General features: G+C 49.2%; 1 protein-coding gene across 3 annotated transcripts; it reads right to left on the minus strand.

The window, feature by feature from the left end:
- Positions 1 to 2,066: 2,066 nt before the first annotated feature.
- On the minus strand, positions 2,067 to 16,462 carry Lpar5 (lysophosphatidic acid receptor 5). Of its 3 annotated transcripts, XM_032905655.1 has the most exons (3): positions 16,223 to 16,462; positions 15,836 to 15,926; positions 2,067 to 3,468 (listed from the first exon to the last, which is right to left on the minus strand). In XM_032905655.1, the coding sequence occupies exon 3, from the start codon at positions 3,288 to 3,290 to the stop codon at positions 2,133 to 2,135; it is 1,158 nt and encodes a 385-aa protein (XP_032761546.1). In that variant the 5' UTR covers positions 3,291 to 3,468; positions 15,836 to 15,926; positions 16,223 to 16,462; the 3' UTR covers positions 2,067 to 2,132. The 3 variants fall into 3 exon arrangements, with proteins under 3 accessions (XP_032761546.1, XP_032761547.1, XP_032761548.1); XM_032905656.1 differs by lacking the exon at positions 15,836 to 15,926; XM_032905657.1 differs by lacking the exons at positions 15,836 to 15,926; positions 16,223 to 16,462 and adding an exon at positions 12,738 to 12,785.
- Positions 16,463 to 18,439: the final 1,977 nt, after the last annotated feature.

Here is an 18,439-nt window from a genome sequence, read left to right on the forward strand (position 1 = left end):
TGGTGAGCAACATAAGAAAAGAGAAGAAACAAAAGGTCTTGGTCCTTGGCTCCCTCAATTTTTGCACAAAGTGTTTTGAGACCAAACGGTTTGAGGATTGATGCTTGACTGCAAATATGGTAAAGGTCAGAGGAGGAGAGGAAAGAGAGGGAGGGAGGGGGGGGGAGGAGAGGGGGGGGGGGGGGGGGGAGGGAAAAAAGGGGGGGGGGGGGGGAGGAGGAAGTGTTCCTTACCGAAAAAAAAGGGAGAAAAAAAAAAAAAAAAAAAAAAAAAAACAAAAAAAAAAAAAAAAAAAAGAAAGAAAGAAGGGAGAGAAAGGGAGGAGGACCAGGATGGGGTATGGAGAAAATGAGTTAAGAGACAGAGAAGCACTCTTGCTTTCTAGCTCTGTCCTCTTGCTCCTGCTCCCCAACTCCCCATTCCTTTCTCCTGTCTCTCTCCAAGTGCTCATGGCCTTCCTGTACTCCTCTATTCTCTCTTTCTTTCTCTGTATCTACTCCCTCAACATCCCCATGCCATATATATATATATATATATATATATATATATATATATATATATATGAAGCAAAGTGTGGTATGGCCATGTAGAAAGAGCCACTTTCAAAAGATCAAAATTCCACAAAATACTGACTGCTGCTGGGCATGGTGCACACGCCTGTAACCCCAGCACATAGGAAGTGCTGAAACAGGAGGGTCAAGAATTTAAGGCTGGGCTAGAGAGATGGCTCAGCAGCTAAGAGCACTGACCGCTCTTCCAGAGGTCCTGAGTTCAATTCCCAGCAACCACATGGTGGCTCACAACCATCTGTAATGGGATCTGATGGGTGTGTCTGAAGACAGCGACAGTGTACTTATATACATAAAATAAATAAATCTTTTTTTTAAAAAAAAGAATTTAAGGGTTGGGGATTTAGCTCAGTGGTAGAGCGCTTGCCTAGCAAGCGCGAGGCCCTGGGTTCGGTCCCCAGCTCCTAAAAAAAAAAAAAAAAAAAAGAAAAAAAAAAAAAAAAAGAATTTAAGGCCACCACTAGGCATGCTGGACACACCTTTACTCTCAGCACTCAGGAGGCAGAGGCAGGTGGATCTCTGTGAGTTTGAGGCCAGCCTGGTCTACAAAGTGAGTTCAAAGTGAGTTACACAGACAAATCCAAACCCTGTCTTGGAAAACAAACAAACAAACCAAAAAAAAAAAAAGGGTCAAAGTCTGTCTTAGTGGAACACACTTTAATCCCAGCATTTAGGAGGCAGAGGCCAGCAGATCTCTGTGAGTTCAAGGACAACAAGAACTACATAGCAAGACTCTTGTCTTCAAAACAAGAGAACAAAACGAAAAAGTTCAAGGCCAGCCTCTGCAACATACCAAGTTCAGTCATGGCGGGGGGCAGGGGGAGGAGAGAGAGGGAAGTGAGACTGAATATTAAAGACCGAGGATGGAAGAGGTCCTGAGAGCTACAGAAAGAAAAAGGATGACCTAGAAAAGGAACCAAGAACTTGCAAGTGAGAGGGACTTCACGCACGCACGCACAGCTCTGCCCTGCGTCAACCTCATGCCAGGTGTCAAGTCTAAGTTGTTGCGAGTCACGAAATGGGTCAGAACTATTTGTGTCACACCTCCCACCCAAGCAGGGAAGCCAGGGCTGGTGGCACAGCGTCCATTGCCCTTGAGTAAGCGCAGTAGTAGGCAGGTAAGGCTGGGAATGTGCTGGCCCAGCATGTGTAAGCTGTGGGTTCTCAGTTCCACCACCAGCCCTGAGTTTTAGTTTTGAAGACGACGGATGAACGTCTGTGTAGTTGATTCACCAAGGTCAGGGAATTGTTAGCTCTCAGACTGATGACCTAAATCCAGGAGATCCATCTTCTGTTCCACATACCGGCTCTTTAGCCATGAATACACTCACTGCTTGGTTTCCTATATACTGGGGCAGGGTTCCTCTGTGTAAATAGTCAGAGGTTAAAGCTGTCAGCGGCAGCAAACTTCCATTCCAATGTCCTTGCTTGCACACTTGTTCCCTCCCGCACGCTAGAGCTGGAGTGGCTTCAAAGTCCACTTACCCAGCCCACCTCCTTCAAAAGTTACCACCTAAGCTTTTGAGGGAGGCACAAAACTGTAAACACTATGGCTGTGTCCTTTCAGAGGGCTGAATCTTGGGGGCCGTTGTCCGTGCGTGTACCCAGATTGGCAGGTTGAAGTAGCCTCTGGCTGGTGGCATCCTGCCCAGTGTTTTGGGTGCTTTCTGAGGGTGGTTCGGTGAGCTCCCCTCTAGCCCCATTGGTAGGCAAAGGCCTGGTATGAAACGGGGTGCCCAGGTTGCGAAGAGTGTTACGAAAACCCTCGGCGCTGAAGTAGTAAACCAGCGGATCCAGCACGCAGTTGGCGCCGGCCAGCAGCACCATTATCATCAGCACTCCGCGCACCTGATCGCGGGCCTGAAGGCTGTTCTTCACCAGGTTGGCCCGCAGCAACCCATAAACTGCCAGCGTGGAGTTGTAGGGCACGAAGCACAGCAGGAAGATGATGAGGTTGGCCAGTAGGAGGCGCACGGTCTTCTGTCGCCGGTGGCTCTGAGTGGCGTCGGGCCTCGCCAGTGTCCAGAAGACCCTGCCGGACGAATAGACAACAGCCGCCAGGGGCAGCAGAAAGCCCAGGGTCTCGGCCAGCAGCAGGAGTGGCAGCAGCCTGCCCTTCCACAGTTCATCGCTGAAGCTCTCGAAGCACAGGCTCAGGGTGACGTTCTCGTACTTGCAGGTGGTCGGGCTGTGCACGCGGGCGGCGGGCACAGCGAACAGCAGGATGAGAGCCCACACGCCCAGGCAGAGCCGCCGCGCCACCAGGGGCCGCCGCAGATGGCGCAGTCTCAGCGGATGCACGATGGCCGCATAGCGGTCCACGTTGATGAGCATCAGAAAGATACAGCTGCCGTACATGTTCATCTGGAAGATGGCGCCCGACGTCTGGCACAGGAAGTCTGGGAAGGGCCAGTGGTGCCGTGCATAGTAGGAGAGGCGCAGGGGAAGTGACAGGGTGAAGAGCAAGTCGCTGGCTGCCAGGTTGCACATGTACACGCTCACCACCGAGTGTACGCGCAGTACACGCAGGAAGACCCAGAGAGCCAGAGCATTGAGAGGAAGACCGGTCGCCAACACCAAGCTGTAGACCACCATATGCAAACGATGTGTACTCCGATAGTCACGGCACTGGGGCACAGAGCTGTCGGTAGAAGAGGTGTTGCCTGAAGAATTGGCAAACATGGCGTCCAGGTGGGAAGAGAAACTAGTCTGAGGCATCATAGGGAACACCAAGGTCAGAGCATGACTTTCACCTCCAGGGTGGTAGCCTGGTGGCTATACAGAGTCTGTCCCCAGGCAAGCAGAGGCAAGACATGGGCGTGTGGTCTGTGACCTCGGGGGCAGATGACTGGCCAAGGCTGGAAGCCCGTGGTGGTGCAACTTCTTCAGAAGTGGAGACCTGGAGTGAGGAGACAAGCCAAAAGTAAAGTTATGAGAAACAGAATCATAGTCTAAACACTTAGCTAACCACTGGCCTCTTGAGTCTCCGCCTCACGGCTCTTCAGGCCATCTTTCCCCATCGGTAACAAGCAGAACGGCATTTTATAGTTCCTCTCTGTCCTACAGTGTCATGCCCAGGTCTTGCAGTCAAGGGTTCCAGGCAGGCTAAGCATGAATCCTGGCTTTGTCACTTGCCTGGCTTTGTGGCCTCAGAGAAGTGATTTGCCCTGAATTTCACTCTCCTTATCTGGGTGGGTCTGAAGGCTTCTGTGTTAGCATCTACTTCAAGACATTGTTTGGACGTTAAGATGCTTCGATTGCTGTCCTTCCAACTGCCTGCCCGCCTGCCTTACCTTAAATGTTTACTGAATCCTTAGAAGGTTCCAGCCTGTCCACAGTAATGAACAAAACAAATGCCTTGTCCCACCCACCAGCTTCATAGTCCTTTAGAGGAAGCCTAACAACAAATACCACAAATAGGTCTGGCCAGTGGGGAGGGCTGTAGAGCACTTCCTCTGGGCCTGGGATGGCTTGGCGCCGCCGCCGGCCTTATCTAAGGAATAAAGTTCAGACTCACAAGTCCAGTACAAGATCCCAGTCCTGTTCATCCTATTCACCTTCTCCCTTGTGGGCTGGGTTTGCTCAGAGAGACCCAGCCAGATTCAGCTTGAGTGACCTAACCCTTCATCTCTAAACCTATAAAATGAGAATGTACCGCTGTGACTCCAAGGCACTTTGTGACGGCCTTGGCCAGAGCCACATTAAGAACATTTTAGCATTCCTGTCAGGAAGGTACCAGAAAGGCCTCAAAGGCAATGGTTCTCAACCTTCCTAATGCTGTGACTCTTTAATAGAGCTCCTCGGGTTGTGGCGAACACCCCCCCCCAACCATAAAATTTTATTGCTACTTCGTAACTGTAATTTTGCTACTGTTATGAATCATAATGTAAATATCTGATATACAGGATATCTGACGTGTGACAGGGGTCTCGACCCATAGGTCGAGAACCACTGCCTTGGCAGATCTTCTCCCTGTGTCTCCTGTGAGCCCTCCTCACTAAACCATGGGGCATTCACTTCGAGAGAGCCAAATGGCATTCCAAGGACAGCTAAGAGGTAGACAGTCTACAGCATGCAGGAGGCCATACGGGGGCCACCTCTCTATCCCTGCCTCAAGCATAGTTTGTGTATCTGTCAGAATGAATATAACTTAGTCTTTGCCATTTTGTTTTAATATAACTTAGGCTGGTCTCGAACTTGCTATTTGTAGTTGAGGTTGGCCTTGAACCCCTGAGCCTCCTGACCCGACTTCCCAAGTGCTAGGATCACACCCTCAGCTCTGTTTTTCCTTTTTTTTTTTTTTTTTTTAAGATTTATTTATTATATATAAGTACACTGCTGCTGTCTTCAGACACACCAGAAGAGGGCATCAGATTCCCATTACAGATGGTTGTGAGCCACCATGTGGTTGCTGGGAGTTGAACTCAGGACCTCTGGAAGAGCAGTCAGTGCTCTTAACCGCTGAGGCATCTCTCCAGCCCCTGTTTTAAACTTTATTTTACTTTTTCCCCTAGAGACACAATCTGACTGTGCTGCCCAGGCTGGCAGGTCTGGGTGCCAGCATTGCTGCGACCTTTCTGCCTCAGCTGGGGATACAGGTGCCACAGCACCCATTGCTAACATCATTTTACTTATTTTAAGTTTAAAAGATATTTTATTTTAAAATCCTTATCTTTTAATTTTATGTTTATGAGTATTTTGCTTGAATGTTATGGACCGCATCACATATGTGCCTGGAGCCTTTGGTGGCCAGAAGAGGGCATCAGATGCCTTAGAACCAGAGTATTAGAGCGCGTGAGCAGTCGTGTGGGTGCTGGGAACCGGACCCGGGTCGAGCACTCTTGACCTCTGACCCATCTCTCTTGTTGTTCTTGTTGATGTTACTGTTCTTTTGTGTTTTTCAATGCAGTGTTCCTCTGTGTAGGTCTGGTTGTTCTGGAACAGAATCTCTCAGGGTAGCGCTCTCTGGTCTGGAACTCAGTATGTAGACCAGGCTGACCTCAAACTCAAAGAGACCTGAGTGCTAGGATTAAAGGTGTGTACCCAGATCTCCAGGACTTCATTATTAGTGTTTTAAATTAGGTGTATTTACGTGTCTGGGTATGGGTTTGTGTGCACGAGGACAGTGCCTGAGGCCAGAATCCAGGATCACTAAGGAACTGGAGTTACAGTCAGTGACACAGGTGCTGGGGGAAACCTGGGTTCTCTGGAAAAGCAGCAAGTGCTCTTAGCTGCTGAGCCATCCCTCTAGCCCCTCTTATCATTTTTAAAAAGTTTAATAACTCCATATCATTAATACATAATTCTCACCACAAATCATTTTCAGAAATGAAATTTTCTCATTATGTCAGTGCTATTAGACATGAAGCAGTACTGCGTGGGGCATACCTTCCCCAGTCTCTGGCTGTCTGTTCTAGATGCTTTACAGCAATGGGGCGACAGTGTTTGCCCAGTGTCTGGCTTAGTTCCCTCAGTGTCCTGTTTCCAACAACTACTCTTTCTTCCATCCATCCATCCATCCACCCATCCATCCACCCATCTATCCATCCATCCACCCATCCACCCACTCACCCATCCATCCTTCCATCCATCCACCCACCCATCTATCCATCCATCCACCCATCCACCCACCCACCCATCCATCCTTCCATCCATCCACCCACCTATCTATCCTTCCACTCATCCATTCATATTGTAATGTGATAGAATTTCTTTTTCAGTGCTGGTAAGGGGTGGGACCCAGAGCCTTACAAACCCTAGTATATCCACACGTGATGGATGGTGCACAGCAGCGATCTGGCATTTAGAAGTTAAGGCAGGAGAAACATAGTCATCTTCAGCTACAAAGAAGTTCGAGGCCAGCCTGAACTACATGAGACCCTGTCTCAGACAGACAGACTAAAGCTAAGCTTGCTCTCCACCACCAGCTGCAAACCCAGTCTGTGCAACAGAATGTGTGCAGGACACTGTTACCTCCGAGCAGAGATGGGTTTTCTTTGTTTGAGCGCTGAATACTATTGCCGTGGGCCTAGGTATCCACATGGCATCTACAGAAAGGAGTTGTCCCAGATATTGAGTCATCATCTCCAAAATACTAATCTAGGACTGGAGAGATGGCTCAGCAGTTAAGAGCACTGGCTGCTCTTCCAGAGGTCCTGAGTTCAATTCCGAGGAACCACATGGCGACTCATGGCCCTCTGTAACTGTAGTCCCGTGGGATCCCATGCTGTCTGGTGTACAGATAAACACGCAGACAAAACACCCATAGGTGTAAACAAAGCACGGATTCTTTTTAAAAGGGCTGGTGAGGTGACTTAATGGGTGGAAGTACCTGTCCCCAGGCCTGACTACCAGAACGGGATTCTAGGGTCCCATAAAGTGGCAGGAGAGAACCAACAGGTAGGTCAGAAGTTGTTGTCTGACCTACCCGTGTCCAGTGACACACGCAGGCCTGTATACATACACAAAATAAAAGTTATCTATTAAAAGGCACGCTTGAATCCCAGCACTCAGGAGGCAGAGGCAGGAGGAACTCTGAGTTCAAGGCCAGCGTGGTCTACAGATCGAGTATCAGGACAGCCAGAGCAATACAGAGAAACCCTGTTTTGAAAAAAAAAAATGCATATATATATATATATATATATATATATATATATATGCACTATTGAAATTCTTGCATTAGGATGAGGCTGTGGCTTACATAGTCAAAGCCCTGGGTTTTATCCCCAGCATTTCAATAAATAAATTAGCTTATGTTACTAAGTTGTAAGCTTGACTATATTAAATTTATGGGGGCTTTTTTTTTTTGTTCTCCTAGCAACCAGCTTCTCAAGATTTATAGCAAGCATAGTAAAACAGTTAAAATGGAATAAATAGTTTCTCCATAAAATACCAATTTAAGTAATGGAACTGTAGTCAACCCTCCATGTGTGAGTTCCTTGTGTTCAATCAACCTCAGATAAAACAAATGTTTATTTTAAATCTGCATCTGGCCAGGCATGGTGGTACGCTTGGTAGGCAGATGCTGTGAGTTTGAGTCTAGCCTCATCTGCATAGCAAGTCCCAGGCGAACCAAAGTTATATGTTTAGACTTATCTTTAAAAAAAGGGGGTTGAGGATTTAGCTCAGCGGTAGAGCGCTTGCCTAGGAAGCGCAAGGCCCTGGGTTTGGTCCCCAGTTCCGGAAAAAAAAGGAAAAAAAAATTTACAAAAAAAGGATTCTAGTCAGGCTTAGTAGTAGATGTCTGTAGTCTCAGCACTGAGAGTCTAAGAAGCCGGGGCTAGAGAAATAGCTCTGTGGCTGAGAGCACTGGCTGCTCTTGCAGAGGATGTGGGTTCCAGCACCCACATGGTGGGATCACAACTCCAGTTTCAGGGGCTCCAGTGCCCTCTTCTGAGGTTCATGGATACCAAGTAAACATACATGCATGCAGGCAAACCACATAAAGATTAAGGAATAAATCTAAAGATGCTTTCAGAAGCAAAGCAGAAGGAAACTGAAGCCAGCTTGGGCTAGAGTGTGACGCTCTGGAGGGAGAGCGAAACAGAGAGAGAGAGAGAGAGAGAGAGAGAGAGAGAGAGAAAGAGAGAGAGAGAGAGAGAGAACGAACAGAGAGGAGGGAGAGAATATGCTTCATCTGAGAGCCAGGCGTGGTGACCCTGTCTGTAATCACAGCACTCGCAGGGCAGAGGCCAGAGGCCAGCCTGGGCTACATGGGACCTTGTCTCAACAAAAGGCCAGGTGTGGTGCTTCTCAGCTATGATCCCAGCATTTAGGAATATGCCTAGAGTTCAGCCTAGGTCACATGGAGCCTGTCTCAAAAACAACGCCCACCAGACAGACAGATTACAGGCAGCTGCTCGCACTGCTAAGGTAGGATTATCCCTTGAACCCAGGGTGGTAAAAAACAGCCTGGGAAACACAGCACAATTCCCCATTTCATTAAAAAAAAAAAAAAAAAAAAAGCATCTGTCTTGAATACACATATAGATATTTTCCTGTCATTATTCTCTCAAAAAGTACAGTATGGATCTATTTACAAGGTCTGGCAGAACTCAGGAAACTAAAGCACAAAAGTTCCAAACTCAAGTTCAGCCTGGGCTAAGGAGGAAGACCCTATATTGGTGAGTTCAAGGCCAGACTGGTCTACACAGCAAGTTCTAGGACAGTAGGGCCACATACAGAGAACCTATCCAAAACAAAACAACAAAAACAAATAAAACCCCTTTTTAAAAAAAGGCACTCAAGGACCGGAGAGATGGTTCAGTGGTTAAGAGCACCACTGTCTGCTCCTCTCAAGGTCCCGAGTTCAATTCCCAGCAACCACATGTGGCTCACAACCATCTGTAATGGGATCTTCTAGCATGCAGGCATACATACAAATAGAGCACATATATGTATTAAATAAACAAATAAATATCTTTTTAAAAAAGTTGCTCAGTGCTTTTCAAGAGGACCTGGGCTCACTTCCTAGCCCCTCTATGGCAGCTCACAACTGTAGTTCCGGTTCCAAGGTATCCCGTGCCCTCTCTGTCTTCCATGGACGCTGCACACATGTGGTGCACAGTCACATATGCAGGTAAAACATCCCTACGCATAAAATAAAATTAAATCTTAAAAAAAAAAAAGCAGAGTGTGAGGCACAGGCTTGTAATTCCAGAGGCTGAGTGAGGCAGGACCATAGACTGGTCTTCTATAGGGGGAACCCTTTAGCAAAACACAAAGGTGGTAGGATGGTTCAGTGCCCACCGATGTGAATGCATGCACGCTCTCAGAGAGAGAGAGAGAGAGAGAGAGAGAGAGAGAGAGAGAGAGAGAGAGAGAGAGAGAGAATGGAATAACGACAACAATTAGAATCTGTTTACGGTTGGGGATTTAGCTCAGTGGTAGAGCACTTGCCTAGCAAGCATAAGGCCCTGGGTTCGGTCCCCAGCTCTGGAAAAAAAAAAAAAAAAAAGAAAAGAAAAAAAGAAAATATTTAAAAGAATCTGTTTACATTGTATTATATAGGTCATAAGCCACCCAGAGATAGATTATTTGTGTGGAGACGAGGATGACACAGGGTCTCAGGCGACCTACTAAACTACCCTAAAACAAAGCAGCCCAGGGTAGCCTTGAACCCTGCTCCTTCAGCTTCCATTTCCCACGTGCTGGGATTACTGGTAGGTAGAACCTGACCTGGGCTTAAAGCCTTAGGACAACATGTGTAAGTCTTATGCCTCCGAGAACTTTGGCCTCTGAAGGGGCTGGGAACCAACTCCCCACAGATACGGAACGACTAGTACCAAATAAGACATAAGCATGCGGAAGGCAAAGGCCTCACCCCTCACCCCAAGTTCCTCTGCCTCACTCACAGTAGATCCTGCACACGCTGTGTGCATTCAGGCCTCTTTGCGGCTGGCATTTCTTCAACCGGGAATGTCCCTCCTGCCTTCTTCACCTGACAAACCCAGTCATGTTCCATGAGGCTTGCGACCCCTTCCCTGGCTCTGTCTTCCTCAGCAGGGCAGGGGTAGTCTAGCCGCTTTCTTTGTGCTACCCAGGGTTTGGTGTACACTCCGCGGTTCCTACCTTCGGAAGGTGGCTCATTCATCTTTGTGACCTCAGCACCTGCACCAGTACCTATGGACTGGGAAGTGACAGCCATCGGTCACCCCACCCCACCCATGCTCTGCTATGCTCTGCTATGTGTGTGGTCTCTAATCCTTCCCACAGTGCTTTGAGGTGGGTGTTTATTGTCATTGTTATAGGGAAGCAAAGCAAAGCAGGAGAGCTGCCTCCTGAGGAACGAAGGCAGGACCCAAATCTAGGACCGCCTAGCTCCAAAGTCCACCCTGGACCAGGCTGCTCCCAACAGAAACGGAGAGGAGGGCCTTTGGGTGGGTGCCGCACAGAGCACCTGCTCTTTTAGAATTGCCCGTAGGAAATCTATGCCCGTGGGCCACTTAGTTCATTTCCTCATTTGCCCGACTGACATGCATTCCCATACCCACTTCCTTTTTAATCCCCTCAGAACCCTGGCAGCAAACACCTGCCTCTCTCTCACTCGTGCACAGAGATGCCTCCTCCCACTGCGTGTACTTAAGCACTTAAGCAAGGGGTTGCAGTGCATTCCTGAAGTGCCAGCTACTCAGGAGGCCGAGATAGGAGGAGCCCAGCCGTGAGGGCTAGCCTGAGCCAAAAGGCACACCTGGTTTCAAATGGAAAAGGCCGTTTAGCTTGGTGCATTTAAGTGCTTTCAACCCACTGGCTGTCCTGTGTATTTACCCTTTCCCTTAAGTAGACAATAAAGCCCTAGGGTGAGGACCACATTCTTAGACGCACAGCAGCCCCTGCACTTAGGTCCCCTGAGGGAATCCCTTTGGTCACTTGGAAGGAAAATGGTTTCTATCCAACAAATTATTAGCCCATTTTTTGGTCTTCCGGGAACCACCTGACCATTTACCACACTTCTGCCTCTGCTCCATTACTGACTCATAGGACACCAGGTCTCTGAACAGGCTGTATGGAAAACACTGGTGTTACAGTTTCAGGAAAGGGGCTGGAGAGATGGTGGGAAAGAGCTGGTACTGCTCCTGCAGAGACCTAGGGTTCACTTGCCAGCATGAATATCAGGTGGCCCACAACCTGGAATTCCAGCCCCAGGGACTCCAACACCTCTGGTCCCCTCGGGCACCTGAACAGACCCGCAGACATAAAGGCACATGCATGTACATTACTTTTACAAAATAATAGGACTGGAGAGATGGCTCGGCTGTTCTCAGCAGTGGGCTGTTCTTCCAAAAGACCATGGTTCAATTCCCAGCACCCACCTGGAAGCTCACAATTGTCTATAACCCCAGGTCCAAGGGATCCAACACCCTCACACAGACATACATGCAGGGAAAACACCAGTGCACATAAAATAATAACAAAACGAAAATTAAAATTTCTAAAACTGGGTTGGGGATTTAGCTCAGCGGCCCTGGGTTCGGTCCCCAGCTCTGAAAAAAAGAAAAAAGAAAAAAAAAATTTCTAAAACTTATTTTTGAAAACGGTTTATAAGTAAAACAGCAAGATCTTATCCTTTTTAACCCTTCCTTGTAAAATCAATACCTCCTTGCAATGAGGAAGAGCATTCTAGACACTGAGAGCAGGAGTTCATTCTTTCCCGAGAGTGTCAAGCCTTTCTGATAAAAACAAGTGACAAGGTTTAAGCAGACAAAAATGGACTCTCTGAACGGCTACTTAAAGGTGAACCCAGGATCTCCTAGAGAAGGAAACGGTGATGGTCTCGTTACCCTAATCCAAAGAGAAGTTTTTGGGTTTCTTCATAGTGGAACTTATTTGTGAAAAAGCGACCTCTTTTCAGCAGACAGAGAGGCCATGAGGCCTGGCTCCTCCCTCAGAGCCGAGCCCCCTACCCCATCCCCCCCTTTCCTGAGCTCTGGGCTTCTGACTCTGGAGCTGCATGGGCCCAGTGCCAGGCCAGATGGCGAAGATGGGAAAGACTGCCAAAGAGGAGGCAAACGGTAAATGAAAGGAGGGGGGTAGGTAGGGAAGGGAGGTAGCACGGACCCTCTCGCCAGCTCTGCTTCGAGGAGGAGGCCAGGTTGCGGGGAAGATGGAAAAAAAAAAAACAAAAAAGCCCAAAAAACCTCAAGTAGCCACTGCCTCCAAAAAGAAGAAACACTGGAGTTTCACTTCACCAGCTAGGAGGAGGGCCACGGAGACCCACATAGGCCTAGTAACATGGACACCGATTCCACATCAGCACACCGCGACGCACATTTCCATGCATAGACACACGAAGGCATGCATACATTAGCATACAAATCAGTGCCTGGGTACATGCAGTTACTTGTTCAGAGCCACATGGGTCCGAGAAAAAAAAAGTAACACCATCCCCCTGCCTTAGGGAAAACCTTACACCGGCATACATTGAGCCAGGTTCTTTCATCAGTGCACGCTCATGCAGATATATGCAAGAATATCTCAGGCCACAGATACAGAACGCCGAAGAAACCACAGCCATCATCGAGGAACCAGAAGCTCGAAGCTTTGCACAGTGCACGTGCACACGCGCATGTGTGCACACGCGCGCGCGCACACACCCCGGACTAGACCGATCGCTCTAGGTGTCTCTGTCTTTCAGTTCCCATGTGCACATCTGGGGACTGTGTTTCTTACCTCCTTGGGACCTCTGGAACCTGTCCTGTTGCCCTCTGAGCTGGGCTGGGTGCTGCTCTTAACTGAGATAAGGGAGCGGGGCAGGGCTATTTTCTGCCACAGGCAGGAAGTAAGAACCAAAAGTAAAGCGGGCAGGAGGCTAACTCATGATCTGTCCTGCACGCTGTTCCCCAAGCTCTGCCCAGCGGAGCCACAGTCCCCGGCGCGCAGCCAATAATGCAGAAGATTGCTGCAAAGGACTCACAATGAAAATAGGAAGACTATCTGCCCACCTCAGCCCCTGTGTCCCCCTCCCTTGCCACACACACACACTCACACACCTCACACACACACACACACACACACACAACAGTGAGAAAAACACACACACACACACACACACACACACCCAGAACACAGACACACCACACACACACACACACACACACACACACCACCCACCACATAGCACCCACCACACACACACACACACCAAACACACACCACCCCACACACACACACACCACACAGACACACACACACCACCACACACACACTCACACACACACACACAAAATGCTTTACTTTGTTGCCTCCCGTTCCAATTCACACCCTCATGCCTTCTCCACAGGCCAAGATTCAGGTCTTTGTGCCTACCTCTGGGATAGCCTCAGGTCTTTTCTCAGCCAAAACCCAGGAAACACCACTCGCCTTTTTAAGTGCCTAAGTTGCTAGTCAGACACTTCCTCTGTTTCTGTTGGAGGGGAAGCTGAGCAGGTCCACTTTTCCCCTGACAGGCTTGAGTGCAAGATCCGCTAAGCTCCCTCCAGGCCTCCAGGGTATGCTGAGAACCATGCCTTAGACTTGTTAGTTTTGTCCCAGCCTCAGGAGAGCTGGCATACACCTTTAATGCCAGCACTTGGGAGACAGAAAGCTGGAAGATCGTCATAAATTCTAGGCCTGGTCTGCAAAGCTAAGCTTAGGCCAGCAAAAGAAATCTAGGTGCAAAAAAAAAAAAAAAAAAAAAAAAAAAAAAAAAAAAAATCCAAAAGCCAAAACCAAAAACCAGTCCAGGGTGACGGTGCACTTTTCTACACAGTGAGTTCAGGGCAGCAGGGTTAATTACATGGTGAGACTTTCTGAACAAAAAGGTGCGTTCTGGACCTTTATGGCCAGGCAGCTTCCCCTGAGACGGAGGGCCAGGGAAAGATGGGAAGGAACCCAGAGTGAGGTCGCCCAGCCTAGAGGGAGATAGAGTGTCTGAGGTCACCAAAAAGAGACTAGAGGCTTCCTGTGCCCCAGATAGCAGAGATAGCCATCCTGTGGATTCTGGCCTGCTTCCTCATGGGGCCATCTCCCTGACTGAGGCTGCCTTGCTCTCTGACCAAAATTCCGATTTCAGCCTCTCTGCCCCAGAGCCTTTCTCGCCCTTCCTTCCAACATCACCCTCGGCCTCCCTGTCTCCTCGAGCTGGGCAGTGATTCCCTTCCAGTATCTGGTCAGCTCTCTCCAGTGAGCTTTCCCGCCGCTCCTCGCCCACTTCTCTCTTGCTCCTTGAGATAGGGTTCCTTGGATCTCTTGCTGACTTGGAATTCATGACAAATACCCTGCCTCAGTGCTGGGAAGATGCTCCTTTGTCCTTCAAAATGCTTGTCTGGGAAAGCATCCCAGAGCTCAGTAGTTAGCTCCCCTGATGAGCCAATGACACCTTACCCACCTCTCTCTCCACCCTACCTTCCAAAGCTGGAAAAAAGGAAAAAAAATTTCAACCAAAAAAAAAAAAAAAAAGCCATAGGCCCAGCGAGTGCTGAGCTGAACCCTGTGTGAGTCTTACCCTTGCTGCAGGCTTGACTGGTCCTGCCCCTTCGGAATAATCTCCTGGAGCCTTTTAGGCTGGGTGACCTCACCATGAACCTTCCATCATGCCACCGGCCTCAGAGGCCCACACCCTTTAATTTTTTTCTGCTGGGGATGGACCCAGAGCCTTGTGTGCACCAGGCAAATGCTTGGCCTCTCAGCTCCATAAATAGTTCTAACAGTTTCCCCCTTTTCTGTTGTTTCCTCCTTGACTGCTATCGTTGTTGTTGTTATTATTATTGTTATTATTATTATTAATCATTATTATGCCCCTGGACGAAAAAGACCTCTGTGTCAGTGGGATGCACACTGAGGACAGCAGGGTGGGAAGAACTAACAGCATCAGACAGCACAGACTGAGCTGACCACTAGTGTCTCTTGCTGTTCGGGAAGCGAGGGGTCGCTGTCGCAGTTCTTCTCCCAGCCCCACCTCCACACGTCCCCCAGGGCTAGGACTTCAGTTTACCATAAGTGAAGGGGTCTGGAAGTAGAAGTCTATGTGTCCCTTTCTTATCATTGAGTGCCCATAACCATAGGGAGTAGGCAGGCGGTGGCTTGTACCGACCGGTAGGGCAAAAGTCCCAGACAGTCTTCTGTGAGTTCCCATCCACGAGTTCCCAAATATGCCCAATGGCTCATTTCCTCTCCTAGTTACTCAGGAGCCATTCTGTCAAAGACATGGGGGACACAGAGACCATGCGGCCTGACACTCTTCTGTTATATATGAACCTTTCAGGTTGGGACAGCGCTTCCTCAAGACCCATTAACATCCTCGGAAGGGCAAGGGTAGCTCAGGGCTGGAATGTTTCCTAGCCTTCACAGGGGTTTAGTCTCTAGCACAGCCAAATACAGATTAAGTAGACCCGAGCATTGTGGCTCATACATGGTTTTAACTACCAGGAAGGCTGATAAGATACAGGGGTCCTTTGAGGTCAGGATAGAAGACCATCCTAGAAAGCATAATGAGGCCCCATTCACCATAAGGGTCTCAAGACTGGAATTCAGCTCAGTGTGTAGAACTAAGGTTCAGGGATTGAACCTAGGTTCAACCTCCAGCACGTGCATAAACCTGATGTGGTGTGGTGCTCCATGCCTGTAATCCCAGAACTCCAAGGAGAGGGTTCAGGAGTTCAAGGTCCTCCTTGGCTACATATAGATGTAGCCTGGACTACATCTCAAAAAAAGGGACACTCAGCGGTAGGGCACATGCTTAGCATATAGGACATTCCATCCCCAGCACCGAATAACCAAAGAAAACATACCTTGGTAGCCCGAGTAAGGTATCTTTACCAGTAAGCTCTTTAGCCAGTTTTACTCAGATCAGCTCTGTGTCTTCCAGAACAGGACCTGGCCCTAGAGGATGAGTGGGTTTGAGGGGAGCAGACCTCAGAGAGCTCAGGGTCAGCATGAAAGCAGGAGCCTGAAGACTTAGGGGAAGACCCTATGGTGGCCCGCAGTGGGGCTTCAGCCCCTCAGGTGTCTCAGGCTCGTGGGCTGCCTCTCCAGGATCCCTATGGAAAGATCTGTCCACATGGGGCAGCCCTGTTTGTCTTAGAGGGTTTCCCAGAGCCTATGGCCCACCTCCATTCGCCCTCCACACCAATGCCCCCACTTCTGGTGGTACAGCCCCACATGTCACACCCCTATACCTGTGCTTGGTTGCTCTTCCTCTGCCGCTGCCCCAAGCCTGCTTCCGCTGACACTCTGGGCTGGGCTGAGCTTCGCTGGTAGGACCTGCTCCTGGGCGGGCCTGACACACCCACCTCACAGAGCTCGGCACATCCTTCCCAGCTCCTGCACTCACCCAACCCCACAGAATCAAAGATGAGAAAAGCCTTGACCACAGATACCTTCACACTCAGGCCAGAGACGAAAGTTCTAAATGCTGGTGAAAACCCAGCCCTAGCCCCAGTCACCTAAGCCGCAACTACGGCTCCCAGGCTTGTAGTTTCCCGGAACTCTCTGTGGCACACCCACCCACTGATACCTGATGACTAACCTCCCCCACCCCCCTGCTCCCCCATGTACTCACCTGTCTCCTCCCTGCCTGTCTCTCTTCCTCTCTTAGGTCAGCAAGGTGGTTTAGCCCATGCGGTCGTAGCTTCCCCTGCTTGGGGCTCATTGGTCTGCCGCGTGTTCTCCTTCCTTGCCTGCCTACCAGAACACACCCAGTCCCTCCATCAGAGCAGTTGCCTGGCTGGATGCTTCCTCCTCTCGGGAAGGGAGCCTGTGGTGGTCTCTGTCTGCTCTTTGGGCTGAGCATTGCCCTTCAATGCATATTAGTAAGCACAGAACGGTCTTCTGGAGGTAGCTGACAAAGCCAACCCTGGGCAAAATGCAGCAGGAACATTCTGCTGAATGATAAGCCCTGGGTTATCACTCCTGATGGATGGAGGGTGCATTAGACTACTCTAATTTTACCTTCGTGATGATTGAATATAAGATCTCATGTGCACGCTAAGCAAGTGCTATAGCACACAGCTATGCATACACCCTGGGTCTACTGTTTAGAGCAAGTTTCAACCCTTCCTTCTTTCCTTCCTTCCTTCCTTCCTTCCTTCCTTCCTCCCTTCCTTTTCTTTTCTTTTTTTCTTTTTTCTCCCTCCCCTCTTCCTTCCTTTTCTTTTCTTTTCTTTCTTATTATTTTTTTGGAGACAGGTCTCATTATGTATCCCTGGCTTGCTTTGAACTCACTATGTAGATCAGGCTGGCCTTGAACTTATAGACATCCTCCTGCCTCTGCCTCCAGTGTTCTGCAATTAAAGGCATGTGTCACCACCGCCACCTGGCTTAAAAGGAATTTTATGCCACAGGAAACCACAATTAAACCCAATGCAAACGTCAACTGTTGCTGGTGTACCCACGATATACCTCCTGCAGGTTCGGGGAACATCTCCAAAGAGGGGCAGAAGGACTAAGAACCAGAGGAACAGGAAGTAGAAAGGACAGGAAGTAGGACCCATTGTACCTCGGCAGACATGGCTGACTAAATAGGAACTGAACAGTAACACCGTTAGTAGGTGGACTGTCTGTTCTCACCTTCCCCGTTACATGGTTCTGGCTTTTGACTGAAGACACCAGTCCTGCTCAGTAAATGATTTTATTTGCTAGGCAATCTCTCTAGCTCCCCAGAATTAGCCCCCCCCCCTTTTTAGAGAAAGGGTTTCATGTAGCCTAAGTTGACCTTAAAACTATGCATAAGGATGACCTTGAATTTCTTCTCTTTTAGCCTCCACTTCCCAAGGGCTGGGATTAAAGGCATGGCCCACCATGCCTGACTGAATCCAGGGGCCTTGTCCATGCCGGGTAAGCACCTCTACCCAGGGAGCTACATTTCCCCAACCCCAACCCCCAAGCCGTTTCGTTTGTGTTAAAATGCTGTTCATGTCTGTGGTGTTTTGAATAGGTTGAGCCCCCATAGACTCCTGTGTTTGAATGGTTGGCCCACAGGGGGTGGTACTATTAGGAGGTGTGGCCTTGGAGGAAGGATGTCACTGTGGAGGTGGGCTTTGAGGTTTCCTAAGCTCAGGCTCTGCCCAGTGTGGAATATGAGCCTTTGGATCAAGATGTAGAACTCTCAGCTCCTCCAGCATCATGCCTGCCTGGACGCTGCCATGCTGTCATGATGATAATGGACTGAACCTCTGAACCTGTAAGCCAGCCCCAGTTAAATGTTGTCCTTTCTAAGACTTGTCTTGGTCATGGTGCCCCTTCCCAGCAATGAAACCCTAACAAAGACAATGACTGTTGGCCTATAGACGAGACTGCAGTTTCCCCAGGCTACTGTGAGTGTGCAAATTATCCAAGAGCGGGGTTGGGGATTTAGCTCAGCGGTAGAGCGCTTGCCTAGCGAGCGCAAGGCCCTG

The sequence above is a fragment of the Rattus rattus genome, chromosome 6 (assembly GCF_011064425.1).
Source record: "Rattus rattus isolate New Zealand chromosome 6, Rrattus_CSIRO_v1, whole genome shotgun sequence".
Lineage (NCBI taxonomy): Eukaryota > Metazoa > Chordata > Mammalia > Rodentia > Muridae > Rattus > Rattus rattus.

Coding starts and splice junctions, on each gene's coding strand:
- Lpar5 (XM_032905656.1), bottom strand. CDS start 3,290: ATGATGCCTCAGACTAGTTTCTCTTCCCACCTGGACGCCATGTTTGCC.